The sequence below is a fragment of the Pelodiscus sinensis genome, chromosome 2 (assembly GCF_052426305.1).
Source record: "Pelodiscus sinensis isolate ZL-2025 chromosome 2, ASM5242630v1, whole genome shotgun sequence".
NCBI classification, from domain to species: domain Eukaryota; kingdom Metazoa; phylum Chordata; order Testudines; family Trionychidae; genus Pelodiscus; species Pelodiscus sinensis.
Window position 1 is genome coordinate 16,374,543 of NC_143053.1, and position 17,132 is coordinate 16,391,674.

The 17,132-nt window shown below is 42.4% G+C and overlaps 1 protein-coding gene across 5 annotated transcripts in view; it reads right to left on the reverse strand.

Moving 5' to 3' along the window:
- Positions 1–17,132, reverse strand: part of EFR3A (EFR3 homolog A) — a 105,359-nt gene that overhangs the window by 68,793 nt on the left and 19,434 nt on the right. For all 5 annotated transcript variants that reach the window (XM_075920132.2, XM_075920131.2, XM_025184913.3 and 2 more), the window contains 3 exons: positions 13,860–13,936; positions 8,626–8,753; positions 4,888–5,038 (listed from right to left, as the gene is read on the reverse strand). In XM_075920132.2, the coding sequence (XP_075776247.2) occupies positions 4,888–5,038; positions 8,626–8,753; positions 13,860–13,936 (356 nt within the window). The remainder of the gene's footprint in view (positions 1–4,887; positions 5,039–8,625; positions 8,754–13,859; positions 13,937–17,132) is intronic.

Here is a 17,132-nt window from a genome sequence, read left to right on the forward strand (position 1 = left end):
AATTTGGACACCAGTTCCAACTTAAATACAAATTCAACTTAAGAACAAACCTACAGTCCCTATCTTGTACGTAACCCGGGGACTGCCTGTATTAGATTGACCAGTTTTGTTCACAAGTCTGTTCTCCAGGCCAGCAGAGACCAAAGTCATTTTGCAGGGAATATAATCAGAGTCTGGGGGTGAGAAGGAAGGAGTGCCCTCAGGCTGCTGCAGGTGATTCACTGTGGGTCATATGGAGTAACACTAGCAGGCTGCCGAAGAAACTTCTTTCGCCCTCAACAGCTGGAGGATGTATGGTCATAAATATTTCCTTTCAAAAGGAGCAAGTAAACATGAAGGATCCCAGAGAACCTTTCCTCTCCAATTCAGTTAAGTGAGTATTGCCAACCTTGAGCACATAAACGTGTCCAGCACAAAATATATAAATACATATGACACAAAAGAGACATGAGTTTAAAGCCAAAGTAATAAGTGACTGGTTCTTTTTATTTTTATCCTAATTAAAAATAAGGGATGTTGTGCAAATCATATGGTATTAGAGAAATTCTGCTTAAGCCTGTGAATTCTTTTGTAAATTGAATGCTGCATGTTAATTTGCACAAAATCCTTTGAACATTATAAAATTAAAGAAGTCCAGAAATGACAAATGATAACGTTGAATGTTACTTAACATTATCCTAACAGGGAAATAAGAACAACCCAGGAAACTACAGACCACTTAATTTAACTTCTGTGCCAGGGAAGATAATGGAGCAAGTAATTAAGGAAATCATCTGTAAACACTTGGAAGGTGGCAAGGTGATAGGCAACAGCCAGCATGGATTTGTAAAGAACAAATCATGTCAAACCAATCTGATAGCTTTCTTTGATAGGATAGCGAGTCTTGTGGATAAAGGAGAAGCGGTGAATGTGGTATACTTAGACTTTAATAAGGCATTTGATATGGTCTCGCATGATATTCTCATCAATAAACTAGGCAAATACAACTTAGATGGGGCTACTATAAGGTGGGTGCATAACTGGCTGGATAACTGTACTCAGAGTAGTTATTAATGGCTCACAATCCTGCTGGAAAGGTATAACAAGTGAGGTTCCACGGGGGTCTGTTTTGGGACCAGTTCTGTTCAATATCTTCCTCAACGATTTAGATATTGGCACAGAAAGTACGCTTATTAATTTTGCAGATGATACCAAACTGGGAGGGGTTGCGACTAATCTGGAGGATAGGGTCATAATTCAAAATGATCTGGACAAATTGAAGAAGTGGTCTGAAGCAAACAGGATGAAGTTTAATACAGACAAATGCAAAGTACTCCACTTAGGAAGGAACAATCAGTTTCAAACATACAGAATGGGAAGCAACTGTCTAGAAAGGAGTACGGCAGAAAGGGATCTAGGGTTATAGTGGACCAAAAGCTGAATATGAGTCAGCAGTGTGATGCTGTTTCAAAAAAGGCAAACATGATTCTGGGATGCATTAACAGGTGTGTTATAAGCAAAACATAAGAAGTCATTCTTCCGCTCTACTCTGAGCTAGTTAGGCCTCAGTTGGAGTACTGTGTCCTGTTCTGGGCACCACATTTCAAGAAAGATGTGGAGAAATTGGAGAGGGTCAAGAGAAGAGCAACAAGAATGATTAAAGGTCTAGAGAACATGACCTACGAAGGAAGGCTGAAAGAATTGGGTTTGTTTAGTTTAGAAAAGAGAAGATTGAGGGGGGACATGATAGCAGTTTTCAGGTATCTAAAAGGGTGTCATAAGGAGGAGGGAGAAAACTTGTTCATCTTGGCCTCTGAGGATAGAACAAGAAGCAATGGGCTTAAACAGTAGCTAGGGAGGTTTAGGTTGGACATTAGGAAAAAGTTCCTTACTGTCAGTGTAGTCAAACACTGGAATAAATTGTCCAAGGAGGTTGTGGAATCTCCATCTCCGGAGATATTTAAGAGTAGGTTAGATAAATGTCTATCAGGGATGGTTTAGACAGTATTTGGTCCTGCCATGAGGGCAGAGGACTGGACTCGATGACCTCTCGAGGTCCCTTCCAGTCCTAGTATTCTATTATTGCTTGCAACTTTCAAACGCTAAACAATCCAATTGCATTAGTAGCCTCACTGAATAGGGATGACAGTGTTTTTATCTTTAAGAGTGCTTATACAAAATTACAGGCTATAAAAAAAAATCAATGTTTGCTACAATTAAGAGTTTCTCCATTTAAAAGAACATGTGAGTGATGAACTCCAGAGGATGTTTGTATAACTTCACTAGAAAGAGTTGCTGAAGAAGCCTCAGGAGAACTGACCCGCACAAATTTAGTTGCTTATACCTAATATCACTTTCAAAAAGAAACAGGATAGTTCAAACCACAGAAAAAGCTCTTGATGCCACATCTAATAATTAAAACTATACCTCTGTCTGACAAGAAATTTAATATCTTTTTGGCATCTCCAAATCAACAAGTGAGCCAAACTTGAAGAGAAGGTTGACACTTCTTTACCGATCAGTCTAGAGCAGTGGTTTTCAATGTCCAGTCCATGGACTGGCACTGGGCCCCAAGATCTCCTTGACACAGTGGGTACCTAGTATCAAAAAGATTGAGAAGCACTGCTCTGGAACATCCCTTCATCATGGTCCCTGAAATGTAGAGGTAGCCTGTGTCAAGGCGTTATTCAGATATGACTGGAAAAGCCATCAGGTATCTGCAGCAGTCAGTAGCATATTTTATTTTTTTATATTTCAGGAGCAGTGTACAAACTTGAAGAAGGTGTAAGCTCTGTATTTGAGGGAAATAATTAAACTGTTACCATTCATTATCTTCCTCTGCCCTTCATTTCTTCTCCTGCTTCCTTTGAAACATTTATTCTGTATCCAACTACAGGTTGTACCTCCCTCATCCAGAATCCTCAGGACTTGACTGGTCCCAAATAAGGGGATTTGTTAAACAAGGGGAGGTCCCTCCCAACATGTTCCATGCTGCCCCTGGCTAGAACTCCACCTGAGCCCCACTACTGCCTGACTGGTCATGGCTCCCCAGGCTGGATTTCCGTGGCTGCTGCAGCTTCTGGGCCTGACGGGGCTCTGACTGCTGTTGCTTCTGTGGCCCTTGCCAGCCCCCTGCTACTGCCTGGCAGCAGGGGCCAGAACTCCCTGCTGCACCCCACTCCCTCAACACAGGGCTCTTGGCAGAGTCACACCCCTACACCACCGCTCCTGCCCAGCAACCCGACCTTCTTATACCTGGACTCTGTGGTCCAGGAACATCTGTGGTCCTGCCAGGCCATGGATTTTGCAAAACCACAGAATCTCAGTTAAGGGAAGTACAACCTGTACCTTACTGCCATCACTCCACCTATTGAGAGCTGTCATTTCAGTTTAAATTTAGTAGATTTATTACAACTATATTCTAAGCATCACTGAAAAAGCTGGCTCTAAAACCCGAGGTTCTGAACTATTCAGTTCTTTCTGGAGGCAGAATACACTGGTTTGTCACATAGTAAGAAAGTGACTAAATCAAAACAATCTTCTAAGGTCTACTGACACTCATTTGGCTTAAGGAGAAAAGCCTACTGTCACTCACTGTAGCAAAGTTTTCTTTTGATACTATTTTATATCAAAACATTAAAGCTTTCCTTTTACTAAGAGCTTCAGAAATAGGCTTCAAATACCTGCTGTCCTATTGTTTGTTTCAGAGCATTGTTAATTATGTGGCAATGTGATTAATAAGGTTATTGTTTTCAAAATGGCTTCTTTTAGACAAATCAATCTTCCACAGTTTAATAAGCTATGAAGTTGAGGGGGAGGGGAAAAAAAAGAAAAAGACATCATTTTTATGCATTCCCAAACATTCAAATATCTTCAGAGCCTCTTGAAGTGATCTGTCCACATCAACTCTCGTGCAGAAGTTTAATAGAAGTGAAGCAAAAGGTAAGGGTACCTACAATTCATGACCTTGAATTAGGGATGTAAAATCCTGTTCAGAATATTAACTGGCTATATGTTTAACCTGTAAATCTGCCCGCAGTGCAGCAGGACTGGGGTGCAAGAGGGAATTTTGGGTAAAGGAGGGGGTTATGATCTGGGTTAGGGGTGCAGGGTCCAGGATGGGTTATGAGTGTAGGAGATGATTCTGGCCTGGGGGAGGGATGCAAGAGGGGTGCAGGGAGGGAGTTTTAACCTGGAGGAGGTGGGGAGAGGGGATACAGAGGGTTTGAGTGGTGGCCTGGGGCAGGTAGTTGGGGGGAGAGTGTGGGTAGGGTGCCAGAAGCAGGCTCTGGCTAGGATACACTTACTTAGGCAGCTCCCAGCCAGAAGCTCTTCAGGAACCTGAGACAGGCTCCATGTCTGTGTGCTGGGTATGCTGCTACACGTGACTCTACTCCAGCAAAAAGAAGGAATGAGAGAGGAGAGAGGAGGCTTCATTCACTGGTCTAGTGCCAAGATAGAGATGTGTGCGCCAACTATAGCCCCACTGCAGCAAAACCATCCACTTGTCCATGGATGATGCTCCAAATCATTACTCTTCTTAGCAGAAGTTGACTTGGATCATAACTCCCATGGTGGATTCATCAACTCTCAATTGATTCCCTATTGACTGGTAACAATCTGGTGTCTCAAGCTCCCACAGAGCAATCACTGCTCTTTCACTGTCAAAGTAACTCATTTTTATGACCTATACAAGAAGGATCAATTGAGCAAAAAATTAAAAAAAAAGAGGAGTGGCGCTATGTCAGAAATTATATTTATGTGGGTCATAAGGGCACTAACTACGTGCAAGCTCAGGCTTTTATTAAAAGTTTTTTCTTTCAACTGAATAAGAGCTGAAACATCTCTTACCACCAACCATCTTCAATGAATTTGATTCAGATATGAGATAGCAAACAGTTTACTCACAGAATTGGTTCCAAGAACTTGCAGCTTTGGTTCCCCTGACTCTAGCAGCTTTGCCACCATGTGAAGGAAACTTTCCACAAAGGGTTTAATGCTTTGAGAATGGCAAGCCATTAAAAGCTGGTCCAGTGCCTCCATGGCAATTAAAACATACCTGAAAGTAAATGGAAAATTGACATTTAACATACATCTGTATTTACCTTAGTCCAAATTTTACAAAATTTGCAAAAAAAATTAAGCTGTCAGATAGGTGTCAGATACACCCACCATAATAGTCTTCATTTATTTCAGATGACTATTTCTAAAAAACAAATCAAAGAAAGTAAAAGTTCCTTGGTATTCCTGTAAAGTTTGTTACATTTTATTTATTTATTTATTGAAAAGCATAACTCTTCCAGTCACTGGACCACGGTCAGTCTACCAAATTGTACTATGACAATTACAGCAGTGTAGCTAAGCTTCCATAATTTAAGGAGACATCTCAAATCTACACAGAGCATGTTGGTGAGTGGGAGGAATCATAGAATCATAGAATAATAGGACTGGAAGGGACCTCGAGAGGTCATCGAGTCCAGCCCCCCGCCCTCAAGGCAGGATCAAGCTCCGTCTACACCATCCCTGACAGATGTCTATCTAACCTGTTCTTAAATATCTCCAGAGAGGGAGATTCCACCACCTCCCTTGGCAATTTATTCCAATATTTGACCACCCTGACAGTTAGGAATTTTTTCCTAATGTCCAATCTAAACCTCCCCTGCTGCACTTTAAGCCCATTACTCCTTGTCCTGTCCTCAGAAACCAAGAGGAACAAATTTTCGCCTTCCTCCTTGTGACACCCTTTTAGATATTTGAAAACCGCTATCATGTCCCCCCTTAATCTTCTTTTTTCCAAACTAAACAAGCCCAGTTCATGAAGCCTGGCTTCATAGGTCATGTTCTCTAAGCCTTTAATCATTCTTGTCGCTCTTCTCTGTACCCTTTCCAATTTCTCCACATCTTTCTTGAAATGTGGCGCCCAGAACTGGACACAGTACTCCAGCTGAGGCCTAACTAGTGCAGAGTAGAGCGGCAGAATGACTTCACGAGTTTTGCTTACAACACACCTGTTGATACAACCTAGAATCATATTTGCTTTTTTTGCAACAGCATCACACTGTTGGCTCATATTCAACTTGTGGTCCACTATGACCCCTAGATCCCTTTCTGCCATGCTCCTTCCTAGACAGTCGCTTCCCATCTTGTATGTATGGAACTGATTGTTCCTTCCTAAGTGGAGCACTTTGCATTTCTCTTTATTAAACCTCATCCTGTTTTCCTCTGACCATTTCTCTAACTTGCTAAGGTCATTTTGAATTAAGTGCCTATCCTCCAAAGAAGTCGCAACCCCACCCAGTTTGGTATCATCTGCAAACTTAATAAGCGTACTCTCTATCCCAATATCTACATCATTGATGAAGATATTGAACAGTATGGGTCCCAAAACAGACCCTTGTGGAACTCCACTTGTTATCCCTTTCCAGCAGGATTTAGCACCGTTAACAACAACTCTCTGACTACGGTTATCCAGCCAATTATGCACCCACCTTATCGTGGCCCTATCTAAGTTATATTTGCCTAGTTTATCAATAAGAATATCATGCAAGACCGTATCAAATGCCTTACTAAAGTCTAGGTATATGACATCCACCGCTTCTCCCTTATCCACAAGGCTCGTTATCTTATCAAAGAAAGCTATCAGATTAGTTTGGCATGACTTGTTCTTCACAAACCCATGCTGGCTATTCCCTATCACTTTATTACCTTCCAAGTGTTTGCATATGATTTCCTTAATTACCTGCTCCATTATCTTCCCTGGGACAGACGTTAAACTGACCGGTCTGTAGTTTCCTGGGTTGTTCTTATTCCCCTTTTTATAGATGGGCACAATATTTGCCCTTTTCCAGTCTTCTGGAATCTCCCCTGTCTGCCATGATTTTTCAAAGATCATAGCTAAAGGCTCAGATACCTCCTCTATCAGCTCCTTGAGTATCCTGGGATGCATTTCATCAGGACCTGGTGACTTGCTGACATCTAACTTTCCTAAGTGATTTTTAACTTGTTCTTTGTGTATCCTATCTTCTAAACTTACCCTCTCTCTGCCTGTATTCACTACGTTAGGCACACCACCAGACTTCTCGGTGAAGACCGAAACAAAGAAGTCATTGAGCATCTCCGCCATTTCCAAGTTCCCTGTTACTGCTTCTCCCTCCTCACTAAGCAGTGGGCCTACCCTGTCCTTGGTCTTCCTCTTGCTTCTAATGTATTTATAAAAGGTCTTCTTGTTTCCCTTTATGCCTGTAGCTAGTTTGATCTCATTTTGTGCCTTTGCCTTTCTAATCTTGCCCCTGCATTCCCGTGTTGCTTGCCTATATTCATCCTTTGTTAGTTGTCCTAGTTTCCATTTTTTATATGACTCCTTTTTTATTTTGAGATCATGCAAGATCTCCTTGTTAAGCCAAGCTGGTCTTTTGCCATATTTTCTATCTTTCCTACACAGTGGAATTGTTTGCTTTTGGGCCCTTAACAACGTCCCTTTGAAATACTTCCAGCTCTCCTCAGTTGTTTTTCCCTTCAGTCTTGCTTCCCATGGGACCTTACCTACAAGTTCTCTGAGCTTATCAAAATCTGCCTTCCTGAAATCCATAACCTCAATTGTGCTGGTCTCCCTTCTACCTTTCCTTAAGATCATGAACTCTATTATTTCGTGATCACTGTCCCCTATACTGTCTTCCACTTTCAAGTTCTCAACTAGTTCCTCCCTATTTGTTAAAACCAAATCCAGAACAGCTTCTCCTCTGGTAGCTTTTTCAACCTTCTGAAACAGAAAGTTGTCTCCAATGCAGTCCAGAAACTTATTGGATAGCCTGTGCCTCGCTGTGTTAGTTTCCCAACATATGTCTGGATAGCTGAAGTCCCCCATCACCACCAAATCTTGGGCTTTGGATATGCTGATCAAGAAGTGCATTCACTGTCACTCACTCACTGTTAGTTTATATTAACAAGTCGTCTTGTTACTTTTACTTTTATATCTGCGTCCCTTTATCGTCAACAATAACTTCCGGGCAGCCACAACATTCTCTTTCAGGTCCTTCCGCCAGTTTCTTTTTTTTCCCCAAAACGTTCAATATTATGGTGTCTTTCTCTCTCTATTTTCATTATATATTCCTCTCCCTTATGTTCTCTTTTGGAAATTGTTTTTCTATACTTTCCCACTGTTCTACTTGAAAATTAGAATTAATTTAACTCAAGTATTAAGAATAATAACCCAGGAAGTCAGAAAATTAGCTTGTATTAGGAATGTAAAATCCCATTTAATCAGTTAGCAAATAAACATTATGTTTAACCAGTTAACACTTTAAATGTGGGACAGTAGGGGGCTACTCCAGTCCAGCTGGGCCAGTGGTTAACCATAACCAGTAAGGATATATTAAATTAAAACAATCAAAGTATAGTAGACAGTAGGTTCTGCTGAATCCAGAAGTATGGCCTATAATTCCAGATAATTTTCATATCCAACATTGTCTACAACTCCAATATTCACTTTATATTTGAAAAAAAAATTGAATATCTATCTGCTGTCCACCAGCATGAATAACATTCACGGTTCTGACTCTATATGTCTTGTAGACTGAACCAGAATAAAGACAGGAAAAGGCAGCTAACTTTCAGCATCTATATTTAGCCAGTGACGAAATCCCTTACCCATAGCGATGTCTGACAACATCTCTGCTCAGTCTCTCTGCTAGGTAAGCTCCAATTCGATCCAGCTTCTCTGGTGCAGAAACTGCATAGAAAGTCAGCTTCTCCATATCAGCTTTAACAAGACCATCCTAATATTAAGATAAAAAGTTTGTTTTTTTTAATTCATAGCAATTTTTTAAGCTTCTGAAAAACCTTTCATTTTTCCAATTCAAAGCACATGTTTGGGGCTAACACAAATTAGAATAGTCAACTTTGACAGAACCTGTGAAATTGTTCATTAACAATCTTGTCTAGGGCCTAAAATACAGAAATAGCACCATAAAGGATTAAGCCCAGTACTTCTCAGAGACGTACACTGGCAATGTATCCCCTTCTTTCTAACAGAGGCAATAATGGGGGAGCTGTGATTTCATTTGAGACATTTTTCCTAAGGTTCCATTTTCATTACTTCAGAGTCCTTCAAAAAAACCATTAATTACTTCAATTAAACACTTCAGTAGTGAGTTTCAAGTTAATCCCTTCAGACTCACATTCTTGTATAACTGAAATTGCAGTCTAAATGTTCCATTTCTTCAAAATCATGCCTTAACAGTTCTAATTCTCCTCTGTACCAGACCACTGCTTTCATATTTGCTGTATTACAGCTGGTGATTAAGGGGCTGAAGCAACCTGATAGTTAGAAATCCCAATACCAATTACAGTTATTGGCATATAAAGAGTACTTAGCCTTATCATATGTTAATTTTCGGAGCAGAGATAAATGGGTTAATATTAGGGATGTTAAGAAGAGGATATTTAATCATGTAATTGACAGGATTTTTAATCGACAACACAATTAGTCAATAGGGGAAGGCGCTCAGTTCTGGCTTGTGCTGGGTCCAGGAGTGATCCCTGCTGCCGCTCTGCATTTTAAATGTAGTAAGAGTCAGGCTGCCTGACCACCTGGCTTTTACTACATTTAAAATGCAGAAGCGCAGCAGGAGCAATGGAACATTTAGACTGCGGGCAGAGGTTGCTTCGCGACAGCCTCCCCTGGCTCCCTCTTCCGCCAGCTCTGCCACCTGATAGAGGCAGCAGGGGAAGGGGGCAGGTTGCACTGCAGAGACGGTGCTATGGGGAACCTGCTCCTCCCCCTCCTTGCTGCCTCTGATAAAAGGGTGGGGGAATGTGAGTAGTCAACTAGGCTTATCAGGTAGTTGACTAGTTGCTTACATCCCTACTTAATATACATTTCTCATCTGAATAACTGATTAGAGCTGGTAAACACCTCACTTTTCTTATATATTTTTCAGTGGAAAGGGGTTATTCATGAACATTTTTAAAACTTTTTGTGGCTCTCTCACTGATATCAAGGTGAAAGTCGAGCCACAATCAGGGCTTCAACCCCTTCAAATAGTCCTATTTAAAATTATGGTTTCTTTCTGTATAGGAGCATCAGCCTCAAAGAGAGAATGACTTAGTAATTGCATAGGAATTTTTCTTCACTTTTTCTACACTTTGAAAATTTCATGTTTAATCAACTGGAGAACATAGGGATCAATTACTATGGAAAAAACACACAATGGTGATTAGATATGCTACATTATAACCCTCAGTGATAATTACATTTCTGCAGTGTTACTGGTGCAGAAAGCTGTATTCTTGTTAAAGTCTTCTTTCCTGGCTGGATAATTGATCTATGATTGTCTATTATCATCTAACTTATTTGACACCACAAAGCAGTTTAATTGGAAATTCAATGAACAGCATAGCTTTTTAAACAATATTTCAGATTCATTAATTCAAAACAATTTAAGACATATAAAAGTTACATAAAAATTTGTTTTTCCTCAAATTCTCACAAGAATGATTAACTTATGTGTGAGCAATCAAAGGAAATAATGTCCACGGTATATGAAATGAGTCATTAGAAAAAGATTTAGTGTCAAGAAGTCCCAGAGAACTAAACAGATCAGTTAGATATCATGCAATTAAATATTTTAAACATGTAAAATTAGGCTTACAATGATTTGCAGTGTCATAAATTGTGGGCTGGACAATATTCTGTCCTCCCCCAACTTTTGCACACACCAACACAATTGGCGATTCTGAGGCATTGCTGCATCAGGGCTGCTTTTGAGAGCACACACAGCACTAATAAGGCTAGTACAAAGATATTCAAAGATGTTTCTCTATACCAGTAGTACCAACCAAGTTTTAAGTAGTATTTGCTTTCTAAGATAGCATATAGAAAACAGATCATCAGCATCTTTCTCTTGTAGATAAACAAGATGCTTCCGAACAATTGTTTCCTCTGGAAATAACATTTTAAAAAAAATCCATGTTTTGAAGAGACCAGATCAACAGAAAGAATAAGTCTCTCCTGCAACTGATATTTTACAAAACTTCAGTAGGAAGTCTACAATGATAAAGGCAGATCTTCAAGGAAAAGCCCACACATGCTAGGGATGTGATAGTGTAGTATCAGATTCAGCAGGGAGACAGGGAGAGACAGGCGGAAGCCAGTGCTTTTAAGCAGGCTCTCTGCAAGCACCAGCTCCTGCAGAGCCACATGCCCACCCCAAGCTGTATCGGATGGGAAAAAACAGGGGGCAGGCAGAAGCCAGTGCTCACGGGGAACTGGCTTTTCAGTAGATTCTTCTTGAGCACCAGCTCCTGCAGAGCCAACTCCCTCCCCATGCGAAATTTTCAGCAGTTACATGTTTACCAAAATAAGAGCCTTTTAACATCTCTAACACACGTTACAAATTCTGTCTCATACTTATGCCAGATAGGGATGTAAAATCCCATTTAATTAGTTAACTGGTTCCCTCCGCTCTCCACGGCCATGCTAGAGAACTCCTGCTCATGGAGCACTGTGCTGAGCCAGCAGCAGACAGAGGCTGCTTTGGCTAGGCTAGATGGTACTCTGCCCATAGTGGGCCCCACAAGGCTGGATCAGCCGCCTGCCCACATCAGGAGGTTGCTGCTCCAGCCCCTACCAGTTAACTTTTCACATCCCTAATGCGAGACCTGTACACTTGGCGCTATACTATTCACATCCTTCAATTTTAAAGAAAAATGGTAGTTTTAAAGAAAAATGGTTTTATGAGAAGCAATCCCGTTCCAGCACATTCCGTTTTCCTAGCACAACAAACCCCTTACGTTGCTTAAAGTTACGTTAAGTGGAAGCTGTACGCTGAATACGGTGGTTCTAACACCGGGGTCACCAACTGGTCGATTGCGAGGCGTTCGAGGCCCCCCCCAATTTCCTCCCACCCCCGAGAAGCCCCACTACCTACCTCCAGCAAAAATTGAGGCAGTGCCGGCTTCCTGCGGGGTGGACGGAAGTCCTGCAGCTGCACGCCACTTCCAGGGGTTCTGGAAGTGCGCTAGCTGCTACCATCCCTCAGGTCTGTGGATTGCCGGAACTTGTGTGTGTGTGGGGGGGGAGGGTGGTCCCTGGAAGCGGCACGCGAGCAGGGGCTCCCCTGTGCCGTGGGAGGGGGGAGTTGGCCCCGGAAGAGGCATGTGCGGGGGCTTCCCTCTGCAGGGATGGGGGAGGGGGGAGTTCTGGGAGGAGGCGGGGGAAAAGGACTCCCTGCCCCCACTGGCACCCTGTCCCCTGCTGCAGAACCCTGTCCCCTCTCTCCTGTTCCCCCCTGGCACCCTGTCCTCTCTCCCCTGGGTCCTGCTGCAGAGCCCTGTCTCCACCACAGCACTCTGTCACCTGCCCCAGTACCCACTAGCACCCTTCCCCAATACCATGTCCCCAGCTCTCACCAGCACAGTTGGGGCCACATTAGTGATGCTTGGGGGGGTTTTGGGAAAAGTTGTTTTTTTAGGGTTTTTTTTTTTTTTTTTTTTTCATCTCACTTGTGTGGCTCCAACTGGCTTTTCTGTGGGTCAGTGAACTCAAAACAAGTTCCCTGCCCTTCTCATAAAGACAATGCAGAAACTTTTTGTGTTTGACATAGTATTTTAGTTAAAAATGAAGCCTGGCTAACAAACCCCCAATTGGGGCCAAGCCCCCATCTGGCCACAGCATTATAACACTCCTGCACCCCGCCAGACCCTAGATCTGAGGGTATCATACCCCGGAACCACCTGCCCTGAGCCCTTCACATACCCCAACCCAAATTACTGCACCCTCACAGCCACAAGCCTGTGGCTTGCTTAGTACCTCAACCCTCCATCTGACCCCAACACTCCCCAGCCTGGAGCTCCCTCCCTGAGCCAGCATCCCCTTCTCCACCTCCTCCTGCATCCAAATTTCCTCCCAGAGCTTGCACCTCTCACCTTCCCACACTCAAATCTCTCATTCCCACCCCAGAGCCCACACATCCTGTCTCAACCCAGTGAGGGTATGGCTAGACTGTAGGAGTTTTTCCCCAGGATTCCAGCGATATCCTGAAACAACTCTTCCGCATCCAGGGATGCATTTGTTGTTCTGCTTTTTTTAGTGGAAGAGCAAACATACTCTTTCAGTAACCCCACGAGGAATAAGGGGGATTCCAAATGAAGGATTTTTTCTAACATTTGGTCCAGTCTAGACAGGCCAAATGTTGGAAAAACCTCTTCTTACATAAGAACTGGAAAAAAAATGGCAGTGTAGAGTGTGTAAGGGCTGGGGATAGCAAGTGATGGAGAGGAGGAGAATAGAGAGGGTGGGGCTTCAATTAGGGGTGGGGTCTTAGGTGAAGGATGGGGCAGTAGATCTTTGCTTGTTCTGAGATTTAAAAAGTGATCTTGGGTGTAAAAAGGTTGGAGACCACTGTTCTAACTCTTTCTATTTAGAAGGAAGTCTTAGACAAAACTCTAGATTTAGCTCCAACAGCACTAATACTCAAGAATTAAAGGAACATGATATGAAAGGATTTCTACTCTGTGTATCCAAATAACATTACAATAAACGTATACATGTGCACAACTAGAAAGGAAAAACAGCTGGATCATAATCCATGGAGTAAACTAAACTATATATTTCAAAATGAAAAAGACTAAAATGCTAGGCCTACAGAGAAAAGGAAATATATTAAAACTTGTGGTCATATCTGAACTAAAATCCTGTGTTAACATATTTGTGGTCAATGCTTGGATCAGAGTTTTGCAGATTTCTCTTTTACTAGAGAAGGCTCTGGCCGATTAAAACTGAATGCCTCATTCTCCAAAAAAGGTTTAAATTAATATTTTTGAAAACAACCAAAATTCAGAATTTGAAGCTGCTTTAAGGTTTAGTTAAATCGTTAACTTACTTTGGGGTCTTCAGGGAATATGTTATCCACCAGACGCTTGTAACGAGGGCGCAAAGCAGCACAACAACAGCATACTCCTGGAAAAATATTTACAAAACCAAAAAACAAGTTATTATAAAGAGAAGTTTTTTAAAGCTGTACAGAATCATTTAAGAGAGAAAGAGTACAAGAACAGACCCTGTTCATTAGCAGTCAGGATCAAACCTGAAACCTCTGTAGCTTAGTACAGGTTGGACCTCTCGTCTGCCAACCTCGGACCTGACCAGTCCCGGAGGAGAGAATTTGCCAGACAACAGGAGGTCCTTGACACCAGTCCCTCGGCCCGCTGCCTCTCCCCGCGACCAGTTTCTTCATCCCAGACGGGCTGTCTACAGGCCAGCCCCACCTCCAGCTCTGCTGCTGGCCGGGCAGCTGAAGGCCCACTGAGGAACAGCACATGGCCCAATTGGGCTGCAGCAGCCCCAGCCCTGCTGCTGGGCTGCACGTGGCCCTGGCCGTGCTTATTCTGTTGAGCTGCCGCGGCCAGCTTTCCCTCCCAGGCTGCTGTGGCCATAGTCCCGACCTCACTACCTAGTAGTAGGCAACCCCAATCGTGCTGCCGCCGCCGCCGCCACCACAACCTTCTGAGCTGCTGCAGCCCAGACAGGCTTCCCCTCTTGGGCTGCTGTGGTCCCAGCCCCATTGCTAGGGGGCAGACAGTTCTGATCGCGCTCCACCAAGGCTGCTGCAGTCTTGCTGCTAGCAGACTTGCAGGGTTGCACCAGGTTCCCCACTGCTGGCCCCCCTGCTCCAGGACACACTCATCCAGACCATGGATGCTGCCAGACAAGAGAATCCTGAATTTGAGACGGGCAACTTGTACATGAGCATATACTACACGAGCTGAAAGCCACATCACTCTCAGACTGTAGCAGATTCAATCTTTAACTAGTCATGGTGCCACTGGAGGGAAATTGATCAGCATACCCAGAAGTCATGTGTCCATGGCAGATAAAAAACAAACACCCAAACTGGTTTTTATTTAAATCAGATTTTATGTTTTTAAAAATTCCCAATAAAATACTAAATTTCTCATTTAAAAATAACATTTACAATTAAATCTTATCACAAACAGACTACACAGACACTTGTCGCCTCACAAATATGAATTAATGGCTCTAGTCTGTCCAACCTAACAACCAGCTCTTGCTTCTTGAAAGTTCTGGGCTTTCAATTTCTGTTAGTCTGCTGAGAAACATGGGCAAAGACAGACACAGGCTCGACAGGATTGTTTTTGTTTTGTGCTTAAGTGGTAGTGAACCTGGGCCAAACATAGCAGATTTAGTTAAGACTTTGTCTAAAGACAGAGACACACTATATAAGAAAGGATGGAAGCAGCACAGAAAGGAACATTGGAATGCACTGGAAAGGAAAAGGGAAGACATTATTCAGCACACACATGGCTTCCTATATTCCCTAGTTTTTCTATGATAAAAGTGTGTCATGGCTTTTGGGTGTAAAAGAGACTTTAGCTGGGAATATTTTGAAGAAATTTGTTTCCTGGGTTAAAAAGGAAAACATCAGGTATAAGCAGTGCAAGATGATGCAGGGGCTAGCTGCAAAAATGAATCATCATAGGGAAAGCTGCTAATTGGGAGAAAATGATCTGGATATGTCTGAAGAACAATACGGATCAACTTTGCAATGCATCAGTCTTCAAGATTCTCTCTACGCCTTTCAGCAGTATAATCTAACAAGTAAAATATCAAGTTGTTTGCTATGGTGGATGTTGCTAGAAAAAAAAGTTTAGCTTTATGTTATTTTTGCTGGCAATTTAATCTGCCCCTAATACTTTGAATCACTTGGTTACTCTGCTGACACCATTATTGGACCTAACCATAAATAATTTAATGGAGATTGCCTATCTCCTAGAACTGGAAGTAACCTTGAAAGGTCATCGAGTCCAGTCCCCTGCCTACACAACAGGACCAAGTACCACTCCTGATGAATTTGTGCCCCAAATCCCTAAATGGCCTCCACAAGGATTGAACTCACAACCCTAGGCTTAGCAGGCCAATGTTCAAACCACTGAGCTATCCCTCCCCCCTAGGTTACAAGATCATGCCAGTTACAAGATCAAGAACACATATTCCTGTTCATCCAGAAATATAATTTATGCCATCATGTGCCTAAAGTGTCCATCTGCTATGTACATTGGACAAACATCTCAGACGACACTTCGCCAAAGAATCAATGCACACAAAACAGACATAAGACTCTCTCTGAGAGATAGCTGTTACTTGCCATTTCAGCCAGACTGATCATTCCCTCAATGACCTTAAAACATGAATATTGCTTCAAAGAGACTTTAACTCCAGACTTCAACGAGAAGCTTCAGAATTGTCATTCATGCTTAAATTTGACACTTTATGTATGGGTTTAAACAAGAACTCTAATTATCTCACCCATTACAAAGATAGCTTCCCCAATTATCACCCCTAATATCATTACCTCACAGAAACTAAACTTCCTCCCTCACCCCCACTCTAAAATTTGATTTGTCAATTTCACATGCGTTCATTTTTTTGATTGTATCACTTTGGTATATATGGTTGTGCCGATTTTCTTCCACACATTGATCTGAGGAAGTGGGTCTGGCCCATGAAAGCTCATCACCTAATAAACCATCTTGTTAGTCTTTAAAGTGCTACATAGTTCTGTCTGTTGGTGTTGAAAAGGCACAGTAAAGAAAGAGAAACAAGTGCAATGTATTTAAGATTATTCTTGGGGTCATAGGTTAGTGAACATGCCTGATTTCAATCTTGTGGCCCACTGAGATGAAGGAGGGCCACACATGTGCCCCACACACTAGCCTTGGTTGCCCGTTGATATGTTAGAACATTAGAACCTCCTACACGGGCAGAAGAAAGCATTGCCAGAAGAAGCACAGAGATTACAGCTAGCAGCTATTATAAACTTTGCAGCAGGAAAGGGAATCAACTCAGCTGGGGGGGGGGGTGAATCCACAAATTCCATTACTGAGCATTTTTAGTCCTTTCTGCCCCAAAGACTGAAAGGATAAGGGGAAGGATATGATGTTTTCCACATATTTAGGTTGAGAGACCTTCTTCCCTCCCCCATCTCCAGTCATTAAGCTACTGATTTATAATATAATTATTGTAGTATTACATATATAGTAATACATCTGTCTGAAATTTACCAAAACATATACAATATTTAAGTACTAGCTGGCGTTACCCGGCGTTGCTCAGTGTGGGCAGTGGGGTCCTGCCA